This window comes from Leuciscus leuciscus, assembly GCF_965113295.1.
Source record: "Leuciscus leuciscus genome assembly, chromosome: 2".
In the NCBI taxonomy this organism is placed as follows: Eukaryota; Metazoa; Chordata; class Actinopteri; order Cypriniformes; family Leuciscidae; genus Leuciscus; species Leuciscus leuciscus.
The window spans coordinates 25,181,804-25,201,301 of record NC_138726.1 but is presented as its reverse complement, the minus strand read 5'-3'; the positions used below and the strand labels follow the sequence as shown (position 1 = coordinate 25,201,301).

Sequence of the window (19,498 nt, the reverse complement as noted above, 5' to 3'; positions counted from 1 at the left end):
TGTACGTTTACACAGACATTATCCAATATCAAGCGGTCGGCGATTCTTACGTCCCCCTTTTAAGATGCGTACATATATCGGGAAAAGGCAACGAGACGGTCATTGCTAGATACGGCACCCCGCACTACGCATCGATCAGCAAGGATCACATCACCGACATCACCATAGAGTTGAAGGACGATCAAAACCACGAAGTACCATTTTCTTACGGAAAAGTCATCGTAAAACTACACTTTAAACCAAAAAATGGTTTATTATAAACCTGGAGAGACCGCGGACTATGTAAGCTACTACCAAAATCAGGCAGGTGGGGCTTTACCAGGCTATGCCGGGGGACGGGTTATGTATGGCGCGGGGTTAGGGGGTCTTTTCAGAGGTTTGTTCAGGATGGCCGTACCTCTGTTAAAAAGAGGATTTAGCATCGCGAAACCCCACCTAAAATCGGCCGCTAAAAATATAGTATCCGACGTCGTCTCAAACGTATTGACGCGTTCGCATAGCGATAAAGCTCAAGACGGATCCGGTCTGATGGTCATGGCCCGTAAGAGAATGACTAAACCGCCGGGTGTGAGGAGGCGGGGTCAATGGGGAGTGAAGAAGAAGAAGAAGAAAACAACGAGCGGATCAAACAAGCGCTCACTCGTACGTAGGAAGCGCAAGAAGTCTGTTAGTCGAAACGCGTCGGTCAAGAGAACCGTAAAAACCATATTCTAACATGGCGTTACTGCATCGTATGTCGGGAGAATGCATCAAGTCCGAGTTGGACTTATTTACGGTCCCGTTGACACAGACCGTTATTGAGAAAAACGGCTATTTAGAAGTAGCCCCATTATCGGCCATATCGGACTCTGCGCCATTGGAGTTTTTTATCGCAGGCAACGGCGATGATTATGTGGATCTCAATAACACGATGCTGTATCTACGGGTGAAAATCACGCAGCCTAACGGAGACGAGATTGCGAACCCGGCAAAGGTGGGGCTGATAAATTACCCGGGAGCGACTATATTTTCACAAGTCGACGTGACCCTCGGCGACCGGCTGATATCGCAAAGTTCCGGGACTTATCCGTATCGCTGTATCGTTGAGAGTCTGATCAACTACGGTAAAGATACGCTGGAATCTATTTTCAGCGCCGGACTGTTTCACAAAGACACAGCCGGTCACATGGATGTGCATGACCCCGCAGGCAATAACACAGGGTTGACCAAGAGAGCGGGCTACACCAGCCGAAGCAAGGAGGTGGAACTGCTCGCCCCCATACACAGCGATATATTCTTCCAGGAGAAATTGATGATTAATGGAGTTGACCTTAAGCTACGATTTATTAGAGCGAAAGATGAATTCTGTCTGATGAGGTCCGACGACGTGGCTTACAAATTAAATATACTGGCGGCTTCCCTATTTGTCAAGAAAGTTTCTGTATCACCGCCGGTGAGACTGGCTCACGCCCAGACGTTACTCTCGACAACGGCCAAGTACCCCGTCGATAGGGTCAGTCTAAAATCGTTCTCCATACCCGCCGGCTCTCGTGTTTCGAATCAAGAAAATCTGTTTTTAGGAACGCTGCCAAAGTCTATCGTTATCGGTATGGTCGACAACGATGCATTCACCGGCTCCTACACCAAAAACCCATTCGCGTTCAAACATTACAATCTGGAATTCCTAGCCGTCTACGTCGACGGGCAACAATACCCCGCCAAGCCTCTACAACCTAATTTCGAAGCCGGTTTGGCAGTACGCGAATATTATCAGTTGGCGATGACGACCGGGAGACACCTTAAAGATCAACCGCTCTGTATCGGCAGGAATGATTTCCTGAACGGATACACGCTTTACGCATTTAACCTCACGCCCGACGAAGACTGCGGTCAGCACATTTCCCTCATCAAGTCCGGGAATATCAGAGTCGAAGCTCGTTTCAGACAACCGTTGCCTAATACCATTAATTTAATCATTTACGCCGTATTCGACAGCATCATTGAAGTGTCTAACCGCCGACAGGTACTAATCGATTACTATTGAGAGATGAACACGCTACAACTGACCGCTATCTTGGATAAAATGGCATGCAGGACTCATTTTCTCGGCGTTCTACCGAGCGATCAACTACCCCAAAAACCGCTGAGGATCTTACCGTCGTTCTGCATCATTAATACCCACCCTGCTCGATTACCGGGTGAGCATTGGGTCGCCGTTTATTTAGCCCAAGAGGGGCCGGCTTGTTTTTTCGACAGCTTCGGCAATCCGCCCGACAGCCCACGCTTTCCGATCAGCATCAATAACTTTCTAGCCGCCAACGACGTCGACGTATTATATTCCGACAGACGCGTCCAGGATTATTCATCGGATACCTGCGGCCAGCACTGTGTGTTTTTTCTATATCATTTAGCCAGAGGTTACGACTATAACCATGTGATGAAACTATACACCGATGATTACATCAAAAATGATAAAATGGTGTCCCTCTTTGTGAAGAGATTAAGACCCTATGTTTGTAATGATAAAATGTTATCCTGCGTTCACTGTGTGCAGACATGTTTGACGTATAAATAAAAACTCTTAAAAACCATTATATTTCTTATCGTCTTTTATTTAATCATGAGATAAAATAGACATTAAAATTTCAACCATGCTCTTCGATCGATGACCGGTGATTTAAACACTGTGTCTTCGGACTCTGGAACCACGGGTCGTGAATATCTTCGTGCTTTTTTAGGAGGTCTAACACGGGGTGGGGAGGGGATGCCGGGTTTACTCTTTAGAGAGTTAATGGTGCGTCTGACCTGCTGATTCGGCACTGTAGAAAAAGGAATGTTTAATTCGGCAAAGGCGGTTAGAAACTCCGACCATCCTGGAGGTCTCCGGTCATCCCTAACCTTTTGCGGGGCCGTAACATTTTTTAACAAATCGAGCATGTGTGAACCTTGTATGGCTTTACCCCTGAACACAAACTCCCCCGATTCGTTCCACGTACTTATTCCTTTAGCTTTAGACATCTTGTCTAATATGTATCTGCTGTTTTTCACACTTTTCGAAGGTACATTCTTCAGAACTTCATCTACAATGTCCTCCCCCTCCGCTCTGCCGACTTCGACGTTAGCAGCAGCCGGTGGTTCATCTTTATGACCGGGGTCAGTATTGGGTAACGATAGCGTTAAAACACTGCTCTCACGATCGCCTTGTTTAACGATGGTCAAAAACCTGCTCAGGGTATTGGTGTAAAGTTTGACTTTTTCGTACGGGTTCAAATCGGTGCGTCGTAAAATATTTCTTATGGCATCATCCAAATCGTTCTCTACGGTCTGCTGAATGTTCTCACGAACATTTTCGCTCTTGATCTTATCCAGTTGATGGTGCGGGACTAAATACATCTTCTCGGCATACTCCATCCTATCGATTGGCTATCAAGCTCGAAAGAAACGGTACGGCGACGCTTAACAAGGGCAAAAGGAATCCACCCTTCTGGTTGAAGACTCGTTTCTTGGCCGCTAGGCCAATTTTTTTACTGGCTACAAATTTGATTTCGGCTTTTCTCTTTTTCAGTTTCCGGTACTGTTGTCGGTTGACCGGGATGGTACCGTAGAGGATGTTAAGTGCCACTTCACACAGCGCTAAAATGAATTCGTCGGACGCCGATTGTAAAATAAGACGTCGCTGTTTAGGATTGGCTTTATGTAGCAGTTTTAACACCGGTAGATGTTTACGAAGTCTGGCGGACATGGTGATGATTTATAGCGTTCTTCTTTTTTTCGGGATATAAACCACTTGACGGTCGGAAAGCAATCCTGTTCTGAGACGGTACTGCTCTGGAGTTTTTGCTTTATAGTCTATCATTAGGTAGCCGAAAGGTCGGTCGACCGCGTCGTGATAACACTCCATAAAGTATTTTGTGTTTCCCGGGTACATTTGACGTCCTAGCATCGCCACTTGATTGACGTCCCGAGGATTTTTAAACAGAATCATATAATTGGCGTTTAAGCTGATGGTTCGGCTGGACTTACCCTGTGCAAATAAATTTTGCACTATGTAAATAGCGCTGAGATTGCGGTGGTGGCAATATTGTGTAAAAACCCGTTGGAGTTCCAGGTTAGCACTAGCTTGTTCCATCAGGTCATCCACGATGAGAAGGTTAACCGTGGTGACAGGTAGTAAATCATCATCATTCAGACTCTGGGGTATTCCTTGCACAAATTTAATGTCGTACAATTGAAGTAAATCATCGTACAAAGTCTGCCAACAATCATACAACCAAACAATGTTTTCAATTTTCTTGGAAATGATATTCAAACCTTTTTCCAACAAAAGTTTTACAAAATAAGACTTTCCAGAATTGGACGGTCCAGATACGACACAACTGAAAGGATGTTGAAGTCTGAAATCAAAATCGGAAACATCCTGAGACCCTCTGTGCATCATCATCATCTGATCAGTAGCCATAAGGAAGTGTCGTGAAATCTGGTAGAAGTCTACGTTTATTATAGATCACCTTAAACCTTTTAACGACTGATTTGTTGTGCAATGTGAGAGACTTCTTATCTCTGATAATGTTTTCGGTCTGAGCCAGGATGTATTTGGTTCTATCGTGCGACGTCACATAGCTGTTAACCAGACCAATCAGGGATTCGAGACAGATAGCTCGGGAATTTTTAGCATTGAGCGTTATGCCCTTAGCTTTCATGCACACTTTACCTTGGGCCGTTTCAAAACCATACGATTTGGGTCCACTAGACGAAAATTGAGTTATATAATCATTATCGTCTAATTCGCTCGTCAGCTCCCCTAAATGATCACCCATAGGCGGCTCCCAGTCGCCGTCCCTAGACACGAATACAACGCTGTCTGTGTCAGAGTATAGCAGTCGGTCGCCGAGTCTGTCCATCAATTCGTACAATTCCAGTCGGGCGTGCGCGGTGGTAAAGGCCCCTATAAAAAGATTCACGTCGCGCGCCTTGCAAACATCCTCTTTGGGGGGTTTATGCTGGACGAGGGCTACGTCATCTGAGACGAATGAGAAATACGTCAACGTGTCGGTATTGCCAAAAACGATTCTGGTGAATTCTTCGGGATGGTTCACCAGAGTCGTTTGAGGTAAGTTCTGTCTTAAAGAGAAGCGTCCCCACAAACTATTCAAAAGTAGTTTGTTGATTGCCCTCTGGGCGGCGTTGTACTTGATCTTTTCGGGGTCGAGTTGAATCCCCTCTTTTTCAAAATACTCACGAATGTAAGTCTCTTTTTCAGCGTCCGTGACGACATTTGACGGGTAACCCGACGCTTGTTGTTTCAAACGCAAAAACGTTTTTACGTATTCGGCAAACAACGTGTCTGACCTCTCTGGAAAATGCCAAACCTCGTCTATCTTGGCCACCACATAACCCTTCTCGACGGCTTTTAAAAGCTCGATACTGACCCAACACCCAGAGAGCGATCTTTCCTCGTCCGTGTGGGCACAGCTCGTGGTCTGGTTTTGGTCGTGAGCGCAGGTTCTACAAAGCGGAAACATGAGTTTTCCTTGGCACCTGTAAGGGAGAACCGGGTGCAGTAATTTGCGGGGAGGGTACACGGTCGCTTTGATCAGACCGTAATAGTTTTCAATCGGTTCAAAATCTTTGAAAATGATTTGGGGGTGTTCAATCGGGTAGCTTTTCTTAGCCTGGCAGAATGGATAGAGACTGGTAAAGTCCAGATACCTTATTTTCTCATCCCCGGTCACTTTGTGATAGAGTTTATAGGCATTCGTTCGCCCCCCGTACAGTGCGTCTCGTGGGTTTAATCTCTCTGGGGCGGAATAATCGGTCATAAATTCTATCACAGAGGGATCTGTCTTTTTCATGTTGTTCCATTCGCATTCCCAAAGGACTTCGATTTGCAAACCGTACGCGTTCCGCAGAATTTCAACCTTATCATCAAACTGTCTCCTGAGAACCCCATAGGGTACTCCTGACAATGGGTGCTTCTGATGGGGTTCAAAGCGACAGCAGTGCCCGTGGAAGATACACCCCGCGTATTCTAAGCCGTGCCTGACACCGTCCTGCTCGTAGTAGCCGTCTAAAAAGTACTTACCGATCGATACTTCGCCGTGGTTTACGGCGTGGTGAACGTCCACGTTTCGAGTCTTTTTGACATACTCGAGCCATTCGATCGAACCGCTTGAGTAGGACTTATTCTGATGGACGTACGCTTTGTTATGCGTGAGGGCGAGCGTGTTTCTGGCGAGATAATGTGTTTTGAAGACCCCCATCGAACAGCTGGCGAGCGTCGTGAACCCAAAAGGGTCAAGTTCGGTGGATTGTATAAATGCTTCGCGGTATTTCATGCACCCTTCGCGCAGTAAGACGACGTCGTTGACGCCGTACGCGTACAGTTCTTTCTTGAAGTCAAACTCCTTACCCTGAACCGTGCGGTACCACGCATCGAATTTTTCTCTGTCTTTATCCGACATGTTATCGTAGCCGTAGAACTTTTTGCCGGGGTGTGGTCCGACATAGTTCTCATTTTCCGCCCTGTTGAAAAGATGGGGGAAGTAGCCTTTTTCAGTCGTCGTTAAGTCTAACGCGGCGGGCATTTTGGCAAGAGCCATAGGAATGAAAGAGTAACTATCGATGTATCGTTGTGCAAACGAGTCATCGTACATGAAAATTAATTTGCACCCTTGCATTATGACATCAATTGCAATCCCGGCTTTGCAAAAATACTCCAGAATTAGAAAGGCGTCGAATCTGGAGGCGTAATGAGCGATGAAGCAGTAGCCTTTATATCGGGGGTGTCTGAAGCGGTTGATTAGCTTAGCGATGCAGTCGGTACCCTGGGCCGTAAATTTCTCCCCTTTGAATGTGATGGCGCAAACAAAATTAGCCACGTGCCTACCATTGTCGTAACGCGTTTCAAAATCGTAGAAGATGTATTTCTCACACGTTTCCTTAGGTGCTAGGGGCTGTATGAAACATTGGTGCTCCCCCTCACCCGCAAGAATTTCGCGACAATGCACGCATTTGTCTGGGGCGCATTTGTGTTTGGTTTTCTTGGCGCCGGGTTTAGCGTTGTAACGTCTGTTACATAGTTTGCAGTATTTAATAGTATCACAAGAGGGGTATTCCTGACCGGAAGGTGGTTTTTTATGCATTTCGAAACAATAGCTGGATTTACAGTAACGCAAACAGTCGGGGCAGTGTATTGTTCTTTTAGGGAACGTGTAACAATCAGGGTCAAAACACACATTGCATACATGCTTGCATTGATGGTTTCTGCGACTGGTGTAAGATTTGTAGCAAAATGGACAGACGTAATCCGAGCCGATGAATGCCGTCAAATTCAGTATCATGTAGTAGTGATCATTGTGCAGATAAAGGAAAACCGTTTTTGGGTGGGGTTCGTCACAATTTTTGTACGTTTCTAAGACCATGGCATTAGATCTGTGAAACACAACGATTTTAATGTCTAGCGCTCGTTCAAACGATGCTATGTCGCTAAGAGCGATTCGGTCTTGGATTGAGAAGCCGACGCTGTTTTGGATGGCGGCAGCCAGTTTTTCTAACTCGCTCTCGGGTAATTGTGGCTTAAGAAAATGAGCTAGACAGATGGAGAAGCACAAATTATTTGAAATATTTGTGGGACAGAATAAACTCGTCTTTTTTCTTTTGATGACCTGATCAACAGCGATATCTATAAGTTTACGGCGAACGCCGCCTTGTCTGTTCATGGCTAGAGAAGCATCAATTTCAACGACATCGTCGGATAGTAACTGATTGTTGCTCTGTAAAACTTTTTCAAATTGGTCGAAAAGCGAATCCACGTCGTAATTATTACCGGGGGTTAAAACGGCGCTGACAGGTGTTTGTAGACTGGGAGCCGAGATGGTCATATTGATTACGGGAGCATGACCACCGATTTCTCTAGCGAAGGTTACAGTCTCGCTCAGCATGTCGTGTAAGTGGGTGTGATAAGAGGCTAAATCTGTAGAGTTAATCTCTCTCAGATTCATAGTCCTTCGCAATGTCACGCTATTGAAACGAGGTCGTGGTAAAACATGATATCCGTTAACGTCCCCACCCTCGCGAATCAGCGTATCAATGTCCGTACGGCTTAATCGAGTCTGTGTGGTAGGGTCAACATTACCTGCTGCGGATGTGGATGGTTGTGAAGTATCATTTGCGGGAGGATGCTCTGTGTGGTCGCAGTCAGGATCAGCGGCAGGATGCTCAGGGGGTTGGTTGTTTAAATCCCCGCCGTATTGTACAACAGGATCGTTGTCTACGTTTAGCACATGATCGAACATATTCATATTTGGATTTACGGCTAATTCAAAAAGATCCAAATTAGCAGGGGGTTGTGAAGATTCTAGATTAAACAAATACTGTTCTGAAGAATCCAGAAACATTAAAAGTTCGTCCGGCAGCATACTTAGCATTTCAATCTCGTCCGGCGACAGCTCTGTGTCGTCTGCGCCAAAGCTTTTTGAATCATCCATTTTAGATTTCAGACCAAAACATGAAATGTAAAAATGTAAAAATCACAGGTTATATGTAAAACAGCATAGATGAAATATGTAAAAAGTATAAAAACAAATCAAAGCATACATGGAATCACAGGTTATATGTAAAAAGTGTAGATGAAATATGTAAAAAAATCACAGGGTATGTGTAAAAACAAATCAAAGCATACATGAAAATCATAGAATATAAAAAATCAAAGCATACATGGAATCATAGAGTATAAAAATCAAAGCATACATGAAAATCATAGAGTATATGTAAAAAGTACAGATGAAATATTACAAAATCATAGAGTATACTAGATGATAGGTAAAGAAAAAACGGCTACAACCGTAAATTTACTCCGCTGTTTCATCTAGGATGACGAGTATGAGATGATGGATCAAAAGCACCAGCTCACGATGGTATTCGGTGAACATGCGACCGCTTCTATCAAAATCCTCACAGATGGCTGCCTGCATACTTTGGATACGTCTGAATATTTCATCGGACAGATTTTGAATAAAGCGATCCTGTGTGTCAAATCGGCTACGTGTCTCGAGGTGATAGGCCCGAAGCTCACTGCGCAATGCGTCTAATCTGCTACGCGTTTCGGTTTGTGTCTCACTGCGCAGCGCAATCAATTTGGTGATTATATCGTCTTGTACGTCACGTAGCTCAATGTATTTGTTGTTTATATCAACCTGTGCGTCACGAAACTCTTGGCCTAATGTCTCTATTGCATTAATGAGCCTACGGGTCAGAGGACTATCGTCGAGTGGTTCGTCAGTCGGGTGAGGCGCAGCTGGCACTTCTTCAACATCTATGTCTTCTTCTTCTTCCGGCGGCGAGTGAAAAGGATACGGTGATTGATCAGCGTTTGTGGTTGTCACCTCATCATGCTCGCTTGTCCAAGAACTCTGTTCCCAAGCGATGCGTTGAGGCGTATTCCAGCTAGTTGCGGTGTCAGGGCTTCTACCGGACCCAGCTGTGTAGAAATATAACACAAAATCTTAATGGTATAGCTCAATTTGAGTTTAAATACAAATAATGTTGATAGTCTTACCATAAAGAAATAGGCTGTCAAGACTCGTCGCAGGACTGTTCGGTGGCGTCGAGCAGAGAGTTCTCCTGTCAGGACTACTCTCAGGACTGATCGCCGGGGTAAAACGAGCAATTTTTCTTTCAGGACTGTCTGGTGGGGTAGAACGATCCGTTTTTCTAGTCTTCTTTCTCAAAGACTCTCCACTTGGTCCGGGGATCTGGTCTATAGCCGCGTCGTTAGGAACTACGTGATCCTCAGCATGCGTCGGAGTGGGCTCAGGTACGGAGTGGGACCTATCTGTTACAACGACGGTGAGGTCTTCATTCTCTTCTTGAGCGGTGTCAAGCGGGTAGCCGGGTTGAGTAATAAAATGAATGAAATCTGAAATAAATAAATTAATTAATTAATTAGATTTCTCATAAACATTAAGAATAACATTACGTCGGCGATGGGTCTTGTTTTACCATCCGTTGCGCTGTCTGCATCAATCACCGGAGTAGCTGTTGCTGCGAATTAGAAAAAAGAGAGAGAGAGAGAGTGAGAGAGAGAGAGAGAGAGAGAGAGAGAGAGAGAATTAAAATACGTTCATTTTATTTATTTATAAAAAAAAAAAAAAACATTTTTTTAAATTAAAAAAAAAAAAAAACATTTATTATTTATAAAAGAATAGAAAAAGATCAGTCCTCACATGCATCCACAGCATTGCTTTCAATATTTGCACCTGGGAGGGAAAAAAGCCTGTTATGAATGGAAACAGTTGTGAGTCATTTTATATGCTTGACAGACAGGCAGATGCTGAAAAAAAAAATTTCATTAAAAAAATAAAAATTATATATATATATATATATATATATATATATATATATATATATATATATATATAATTCAACATGTTATATCACTATAACAGACTGTTATAGTACACCGGGGGCTAGGGGGCACAATTTCACCATAACAGGATGTAGTTTTAACTCCGTGGCGCTAGGGGGGCAGAATTTCACCATAACAGGATGTAGTTTTAACTCCGTGGCGCTAGGGGGCAGAATTTCACCATAACAGGATGTAGTTTTAACTCCGCAACAGCAGGTGGCGCCGGAGAGCTGATTAGTGCTTGTATCAAAAACATGCTTGGGATGATGTGTTTAAGACAGTGGCTAAAACAAGCTTTTATGTTTTCAAATAATCTGCCAATATTTCAAAAACAAACCGATCTGCCTTGTGAAACAGATACACATCGAAACTAGTGTTTGATAGAGCATATCAAGCACATTTAAGAGCAGTTAGCAGCGTAGCATGAGCTGCCAGCTACAACCATGCATTCCTAACCGGGAGCGCTAACAGGAGCGCGGCACTGTCTTAGTAAAATAGACATGGATAACGCGATGGCAAAACATCGATTTAATGTAGGCAGAATTGATCAAATATACATAGTAAACAGAATTGTAGCATGGCTGCTAAGCAGCTATGCTTAGCAGCTAAGCAGTCACCGGACACTTCCTTGTCCGTCTTTTCATAATAAAAGCCGCGCAATGGTGAAAAAGTATCACAATATAATGTTTTCTGAAAAACATATACATGCCAAACAAACTATACATGCCAAACAAAATATATAATTTTCTGAAAACATATACACTGCAAACAGAATTGATATTGATCATAGAACAGTATGTTAAAAGCAGTGAAGCATACTACGAAAAGCCAGCGGTTTCAAAATAAAAGCGCGGTTAGAATATGACTTTTGCTGCAATGAAATAATGACTTGTGTCTCAAATGATGTTTTAAATAAAACATCACTGCAGATAGAACAATCCTGACAAAACATTTATATTAAACTGTTCTATAATATATTCTAAAATAATAATGAATGAGTGTTTAAAATACATAGATTATGTTTTTAAATAAAACAGTGTTTAAAACACTATACCAAGAATGAATGATTAAAACAGTAATGCAGATTTTAGTTACAGCAGGTATAAAAATTATTTGTGATATGATTTAAAACAGCATAATAAATGTTGCAGATTTTTATACACCATACTTTATCATAAATTAATAAAGTAGATACACATATCTGTATCAGCAGATCAAATTACCAATAACATGTTTAAAACACTAATGAATTATACTTGTGATATGGTTTAAAACAGCATAGCATAATAAATATTGTAGATTTTAAAATCATATTACTGTAGCATCATAGCATAAAATATAGAGAAAAAAAAATACTCACCGTTTTGCATTTTTGATGACCCAGAGAGAGAGAGAGCTGAGATGAGCAAAAGTGTGTCCAAACTTTGATGATTATGCCCAGAGGATGAATGCCAGCTGTATATATTGACCATGACAAGTATTGGAGAAAAACGCTATTGTGTGTCCAATAGATGGCGCCATTGCATTATGAATTTTGGTACCTTATCTGTGACTTCAGTGTCTTATCAAAGCCTCACGGGCTGTATTTCATGCTAGACTCCCTACGGATGAGATAACCGGTTCAATAGATTATAATTGGACAATAAATGATTAGCCAACACACTAGCCTTTGTTTTTGAGAGACATTATGGCCTTGTTTATTTTAACTAAACGTACAAATCTGTGTGACTCTCACACACACACATACACAGATGCGCGCTCCCCACACATACCCTTTGGTTGGTGCTTTGAGAGACTCAGATCTTTATATTCTTTTAAAGAACCAAATGGTTTTTCAACGTTTGTGTGAGATAAACTTCCACAGTTTTTCAACCTTAGTTAAATGATCATTAGAACAGTATGTTTTTTCAACTTTAGTTTAATTGACACGATCATTATTTTAAAGGATAGAATGTTTTTTGTACGACATTGTTTAATCACAGTGTCTGAACAGCACGTTTCAGATGTCAGAGCTCAAAAGGGTGGCAGGGGGAATCCCGTGACACACACACACACACACACACACACACACAGAGAGAGAGAGAGAGAGAGAGACGCGCGCGCGGCCCACACAGACGATGCTTTGAGAGACTTATTGCAATTGTTTTTATGACTCCATTTTATTTAAACTTTTGGAGTGAGATTTTAGTAAGATCTTTATTTTAAATTATTTATAATAATTTATATTCTTTTAAAAGAACTGAATGGTTTTTCAACATTTGTGTGTGAGATAAACTTCCAGTTTTCCCCTTATCAGTTTCACAGTACAGCCCGGATACGCTCAGGAATATGTAGGGAGGATCGTGTGTGTGATACCAACTTCAAAAACACACACTAACTGTCATGTTCAAAAGGCTTCAAACAATTAAAACTAGCTGTCATATAGCCATGACGTATTATTTAATCACAGTGTCTTCAAACGATCAAAAGGCTTCAAAAACACTAACTGTCATGTTCAAAAGGCATCAAACTAGCTGTCAGATACCATGACATATTGTTATAACACTTTCTGTCAATATCAAAAGACTTCAAAAGCCGACATCAAAAGTCAAAACTAGCTGTCAAAACATGATCAAAAGCTGTCAAACTGTCAATCAAAAGTCAAAACTAGCTGTCAAAACATGATCAAAAGTCATACTAACTGTCAAACTGTCAATCAAAAGTCAAAAGGGGCGGGACACCTGTCACCGGAAGGGGCGGGACACCGGAAGGGGCGGGACACCGGAAGGGGCGGGACATGTCACCGGAAGGGGCGGGACCTGTCACCGGAAGGGGCGTGGCACCTGTCAATCAATCATTTTTTGACAGGTGGTCCGTCATATCAACTACTGGCGCTGCAGGACCAGCTTACAGTGAACACTGAACCAGAGCAAATGATGAGCCAGCAATCTCATTGGCTGCAGAATCAGCAGAGGCCAATTAGCTTATGCCATGTAATAATGAAATGATTGCTTTTAGACTGCATGTAAGGACCAATCAGCCTGCTCCATCTAGAGTTTCATAACTGAACTAGATATTTACCTTGATTAGTGCAAAAATATAATATGTAATTTATATTCACATATTCAATTCATTGACAGCCTTAAAATAAATTGAACATAAAAACAAGAATTGTTTTTTACCTGGAACTCCAGGAACCCCTGGTCTTCCTGAAACGCCCTGAATACCCTTCTCTCCAGGAGGTCCCTGTGGACCAAATCCTGGGGGACCACTTAGACCCCTGTCTCCTGGAGGTCCTGGGAAGCCGGGTTCACCTGGTGGACCTTGTGCACCCTTCACCACAGCCGAACCCTTTAAAAAAAATGGCAGATTGTTTTGTGAACCTTTTACTTAAGTCATGGAAAGTGCAGTTTCTCGTTTTAGAAGTGAAAAGTATGTTAACATAGAAGTCTGCATTTAGATAAATACAAATATTTATATATTTAACCCTTTTTATTTCTAACGACAAGGAAGGGACAAGATCAGAGTTGTTTTCTTGGTTGTGTTTATTGTTTACCATTTACATGAGAAGGTTTCTTTCAAACTTTCAAGACCTTCAAGTTTATAAATGACCAACTTCTAAAAACAAATTTAAAGTTGTCATGGTAAAGAAATGCTTGCTTATATGTAGCCCTGGAGCTGCTGCTGTGACGCTGTACAAACGCTTCCAGTGTGAATATTCTCGAGCGTCTGCAGCTGCAGTGACAATGAAGTTACGCTGACGAGAAGCTCAAGCTTGTGGTCTGAAAAGGCCGTAAGGGTCAGAGAGAGGGTGGAAATGTTCTGGTTGACTAAAGCCCTGTTTACACCTGGTATTAAAGGGACAGTTCACCCAAAAATGAAAATTAGCCCCATGATTTACTCACCCTGAAGCCATCCTAAGTGTAAATGACATTCTTCTTTCAGACGAATACAATCGGAGTTGTATTAAAAAATTTCCTGGCTCTTCCAAGCCTTATAATGGGAGTCAATGGGCCCCATCTTACACCCGGCGCAATGCAGCGCCAAGCGCGACGCAAGTGTTTTTTGCTAGTTTCAGTCCGACGCAGTTATCATTTTCACGTCCTGTGCCACGTTGTTTAATTAGCAAATACATTTGCGCCCATTTGTGCATCCATGGGCGTGCTGGTCTGAAAACGAGGTGTGTTCTGGCGCATTGTTGGCGCGTTGCTATTTTGAGGCAACAGAAATAGACTGCGCCATTGACCAACTGAAACCTGGTCTAAAGTCAATTTTTTTTTTGTTATTTAATGAGTGCGTTAGTAATGTGCGCCAATAGGCGGGTCCACAAAGAGCGTACATTCTGCTTATTAAACATACAGGGATGCACAGCAGCACACAAACATGCCAAATATTTCAAATAAAAGGATTATAATATAAAAGCTTATTATTGTGTACATAAAGATATGGTGGAATCCGGCTTGTCCTGTAGATGGTCTGCTTGCGCACTTTTACCTTGCGCATGAGCAGTTCTGTTTGCGCTCTGGAGACACGTTCGGTCTTTCCACTATTAAATTCCGTCATGTAAATAGCAAATCTGCCATGGCGCGAGCGCAACTGGCATTTAAAGGGAATGGGAGATGAGACTCTGATTGGTTTAATGCACGTAAATCCAAAAACAAACCCATTACTCAATGAGAATAGGGACAACCCTTTTAGACCATGCGCCTGGTGCGCCGACCATTTTTCCCGGCGTTAGACAAGCAAAAGTGGATTCGGACTAAGTGATCTTGTGCCGTGCGCTTTAGACCATGCACTTAGATCGTTAAAATAGGGCCCAACGGGCATATGTTTTTGGAAGTCCATCAGAGCCTATCCATCCGTGATGAAAGTGCACGAAACGGCTCTTGGGGGTTAATAAAGGCATTTTGAAGTGAAGCGATGCGTTCGTGTAAGAAAAATATCCATATTTAAAACTTTGTAGACTAAAATAACTAGCTTCTGGGAGACGGCCATACGCAAGTCGACTTACGCCAAAAGAGTAACACTTGACGATGTATGACGTAGGAGTAGCAGAAGCTTAAAAAAAAAAAAAACCTTGGGAACATTGTGTGTACAATTAAGATATGCAACTTAATTTATTATTCCAATATCCAAATAGGATGCTAAATACCACAGGGAAAAGGGCTTCTATTTGTGACGTGCTGTCTTTGCATTTGAACATTGCTCATTTTAAACAGGACACGCATTAGCTGAATAAATGTTAGCCAATACAAACATATTTATAGAAAACAGTTGAAAATGAATAGACAGGAGTCCATTAATAGCATAACGAATCACTTATTCTAAAAAGAATATCAAGTATAAGTTAGACGAATCCGACATATAATGAGGGCTGTTAACAGTAAAACGTCCGTCATTTAACGAATTTTAAAAACACGGATGGATAATACAAAATGCTTTCTGACATTTTGACAGAAAAAAACAAGCATGAACAAAATTTTTACTTAGCCCGTCAATTTTCATTTTACAATTATCTTCTCTCTCTGAGTGCGCGCGTCCGTGTTTGTGAGAGAGAGCTCGCGCAGCACTGATACAACGGTACTTTTTAATCCATAAGTAACTAACGCGCTAGTTTACATAAAAAATAAATATGTAACATAATTAGGTACTTTAGTTATTATTAACACCATAACGTAACACATGAAGGCTATGTTTCTCAACACTGAGAATGAATAAATAAACGCGTTTCTCCAGACTTGCGCTTATCAGTAATCCACAAATCACATCACTTTCATAATCACGAATCAAGAATTCTTAATTCAGAACGTACTTAATAAATGTGCTGAAGTCCCATTTCTTAGTCAGTGTTTTTTTGTTTTGTTTTTTCTCTCTTTCTTCTGCTCAATGTTTGGTCAGTCCTTAAGTGTTGCAGTCAATAAAATGACACTTTGTTGACTCCATGAATGTCTCCTGAAAATTTTATGGAAGAACACTTACAGTGGACAAAAGACACGGATTTAAACACCAGGTGTGTGTTTAACACACCTGGTCTGGGTTCGACCAAAATGCATCTTAATGCCAGGTGTAAACAGGGCCTAAGATTGTGGATAGTGGATAAATTGCAATTCAGTAGTCAGTGTATTATTATGATAAATAACATATCAGTTTATTTAACTGTATAAAAGACCCAAAACAATAAAAGTTGTACGTCTAAAGAAAACTGAACAAACACTCACAGCTGGTCCTCTGAGGCCAGGGGGACCAGGCACGCCATCACGACCAGGTCTTCCGTCGAGTCCCGGCAGACCAGGAGAGCCAGGAAAGCCTGTGTCTCCCTTGTCTCCTTTCACACCCAGACCAGAGATGGCATCGCCTGGGTCGCCCTTTTCTCCAGGGTATCCAGGGGGACCCTGAGGTCCTTGTATTCCCTAAAGGGTAAATATATCACTTAAAAGTTATTTACTAAAATGTCATGGAGACCTGGTGAAATATAAAGTAATTATATTTCTGAATATCTCTGAAGCATCTGCCACTTTAAAAAAAAAGTGAGGTACTCTAAGGAAGCACTCACAGGAGAGCCTATGAGCCCTTGTCCTCCTTGGTATCCTCTTTCTCCTTTAGCTCCAGGCAAACCAGGAGCACCTGACACAAAAACAAGTGTGACATGCAGCTTGAAAAGCATCTGTACTTTATTTATTTTTTTAAATTGTGAGATAAAAGTTTTGTTCTTTAGTCCTGAAAATCGTGGACAAAAAGTACTGTACATTGGTATATATACTATACTTTTGTACTGAAATGTACCATGTTATTTACTTGGTACTTCAAAGAATACTGTGAACTACCTTTTGGTTTTGGACCTGAGCAGTACCTTCCTACCATGTTTTATTGTAAATAGAGATGACCGGAGATTTCGATAAATTATATATATACTGTATATTGCGCCTTTATTAGGTAAAACATCTGCATGACACGTGAAAGGTACATATGAAAAAAATTACTTAAATCTAACCTTGATTTCCAGGAGGACCTGGAAACCCTGGGGGTCCTGGGACAGGGTTTCCATTACTGAAACAATTCACACATGTCTCTCCTTTTTGACCTGTGACAATTAGCATTAGAGAGTATTAGCCACAATGTAAAAAAAAAATACAAATAATTTTGTGTTGTTCATACAGATTTTGTTTTCTAATATAAAATGCATGGCAAACCTTGCAGTCCTCTTTCTCCAGGAAATCCACGCTCCCCCTGCAGGCCTGGTGGACCAGTAAGACCACGACTACATTCTACATCGCCGTTGAATATTCCTGGGGGACCAGGAGGCCCTTGGAATCCTTGGGGACCTTGTTGACCTGGTCTCCCAGGTGGTCCAGGGAGCGAATTTCCAGGCAGTCCCTCATCACCCTTTTCTCCTCTCTCTCCGGGTAAACCTGGCGAGCCGGGAGGACCTGGACCTCCAATTCCTATGATTAAAGATTTCTTTAATTTAATTAACTGCATGAATTAAATTAACATGAATCAATCATACACTGAAAGAATTGTAATGAAAATATGTATGAACTACAATTGCATAAAAAAAATATTATTAAAATATTAGGTTTTAATGCTTACCTGCAAGACCTTGTGGACCAGGTGGCCCCTGAAAACCTACCAAAAGACAAAAATGCATTGACCTCTGATACAAATAATATTTGTATGGATAAACAGTGCATAAATTATAGTTCTGGCCACTTTCTCCAAAGTCTGACCAGGCCACAATACATGACCTTACAACTGCATCACTGAAATGTTCTGTTCTGATTCATGACAATAGCTGTTTCCATCCACCTATTTTTATGCACATTTTGGGATACTGCATAAAAAAACGCTGGATGGAAATGCCAAAGTGCACATAAATTAAAAAAAATGCACACAAAAAATGTATGTGCTCAATTGAGGTGAATAAATGTCTTATCCATTTAGAAATCATGCGCTAAAAATCCCTCGATGCGCAACAGACTTCAACAGAGGATGTGATTAGACAACTGGACTAACCAGCAGACCAATTTCATTGCACAGCATCTCAAATGTTGGTTTGATCATTCTGAAATGCCTGTGCCAAAGTGCCATGACTGACTTCCATTGTATTTTTTTCCCCTATACTTTGGAAGTCAATGGCGCCCATCAACTGTTTGGTTACCGACATTCTTCAAAATAACTTTTTTTTGTGTTCAGCAGAAGAAAGAAATTCATACAGGTCTGGAACAACTTGAGGGTGAGTAAATGATGACAGAATTTTCATTTTCGGGTGAACTATCACTTTAAGCTTGACCTTTAGTGTTTAAATACCTGGAAGTCCTCTATCTCCTTTAGATCCAGGTGATCCTGGCTCACCACTGTCTCCTTTTGGTCCTATTCCGCCTATGCCTGAGAACTGCCCTTCCTATGGGGTGAAAAGGTTTATTTTTTAATTAAACTAATGTTAATATATAATAAATAATGATAAACATCAGGCCTATGCAAAGATGACAGAATAGAAGAGAGAAATATTCAACATACCCTGAATGATGGAGGTCCAGGAGGCCCTTGATTACCTTTCTCACCCTAAATGTGTATAACAAAAGCATATATGTATGATTTCGAGCCAGGGCATTTTCTCAGAGGAGGCAAGGGAGCTAGTGCATCCTCAAAACTTTTTGGATGAAGACATACTTCGTCCTTCATAAAGTTGAATAAATATGTTATGACATAACATGAGATCAAATTAAGAGCAACGAAGTGACACAAGCAGATAAAGTGTATTCTGGGGTCACATGTGCGTGTAGGCAGTTCCATCACAGTGTTTGGCTGATCATGCTGTCTGTGCGACATTGTCCATGTTTAATCACAACATGTATGCAATTCTACCTGACAACAAAATTCTAATTTAAATTAATTTGAAATGAAAAAATTATCTGTGAGTGAGCTGATTTTTCATGAACACTCAACTCAACCACATTAATACTGCACCTTTGTGCGTGTGATCATCATTAGACAGTGTTTACTAAGGATTTGATGTCCTAATGTTGTGTTTTGATGACACGTTCAGTACTTACTCTCACACCATCTCGTCCAGGTAGACCAGGAGTACCTGTATTTCCTTTCTCACCCTGAGAAAGAGATGTGACAACAGCATTA

General features: G+C 41.7%; 2 protein-coding genes across 2 annotated transcripts in view; both read right to left on the bottom strand.

Annotated features, from left to right (window-relative positions):
- The window catches only part of col4a5 (collagen, type IV, alpha 5 (Alport syndrome)), an 82,267-nt gene that overhangs the window by 20,256 nt on the left and 42,513 nt on the right, over positions 1 to 19,498 (bottom strand). Inside the window, exons 17-25 of the mRNA XM_082162643.1 lie at positions 19,417 to 19,470; positions 18,881 to 18,925; positions 18,671 to 18,764; positions 17,954 to 17,989; positions 17,554 to 17,805; positions 17,355 to 17,444; positions 16,917 to 16,987; positions 16,582 to 16,773; positions 13,546 to 13,714 (exon numbers count right to left, since the gene is read on the bottom strand). Coding sequence (XP_082018769.1) covers positions 13,546 to 13,714; positions 16,582 to 16,773; positions 16,917 to 16,987; positions 17,355 to 17,444; positions 17,554 to 17,805; positions 17,954 to 17,989; positions 18,671 to 18,764; positions 18,881 to 18,925; positions 19,417 to 19,470 — 1,003 coding nt within the window. The remainder of the gene's footprint in view (positions 1 to 13,545; positions 13,715 to 16,581; positions 16,774 to 16,916; positions 16,988 to 17,354; positions 17,445 to 17,553; positions 17,806 to 17,953; positions 17,990 to 18,670; positions 18,765 to 18,880; positions 18,926 to 19,416; positions 19,471 to 19,498) is intronic.
- LOC309492914 (uncharacterized protein) lies at positions 8,797 to 11,754 on the bottom strand (the record flags this gene model as incomplete). The annotated part of the gene is made up of 4 exons (XM_082161954.1): positions 8,797 to 9,457; positions 9,536 to 9,895; positions 9,979 to 10,020; positions 11,745 to 11,754. The coding sequence occupies 4 exons, from the start codon at positions 11,752 to 11,754 to the stop codon at positions 8,829 to 8,831; spliced, it is 1,041 nt and encodes a 346-aa protein (XP_082018080.1). The 3' UTR covers positions 8,797 to 8,828.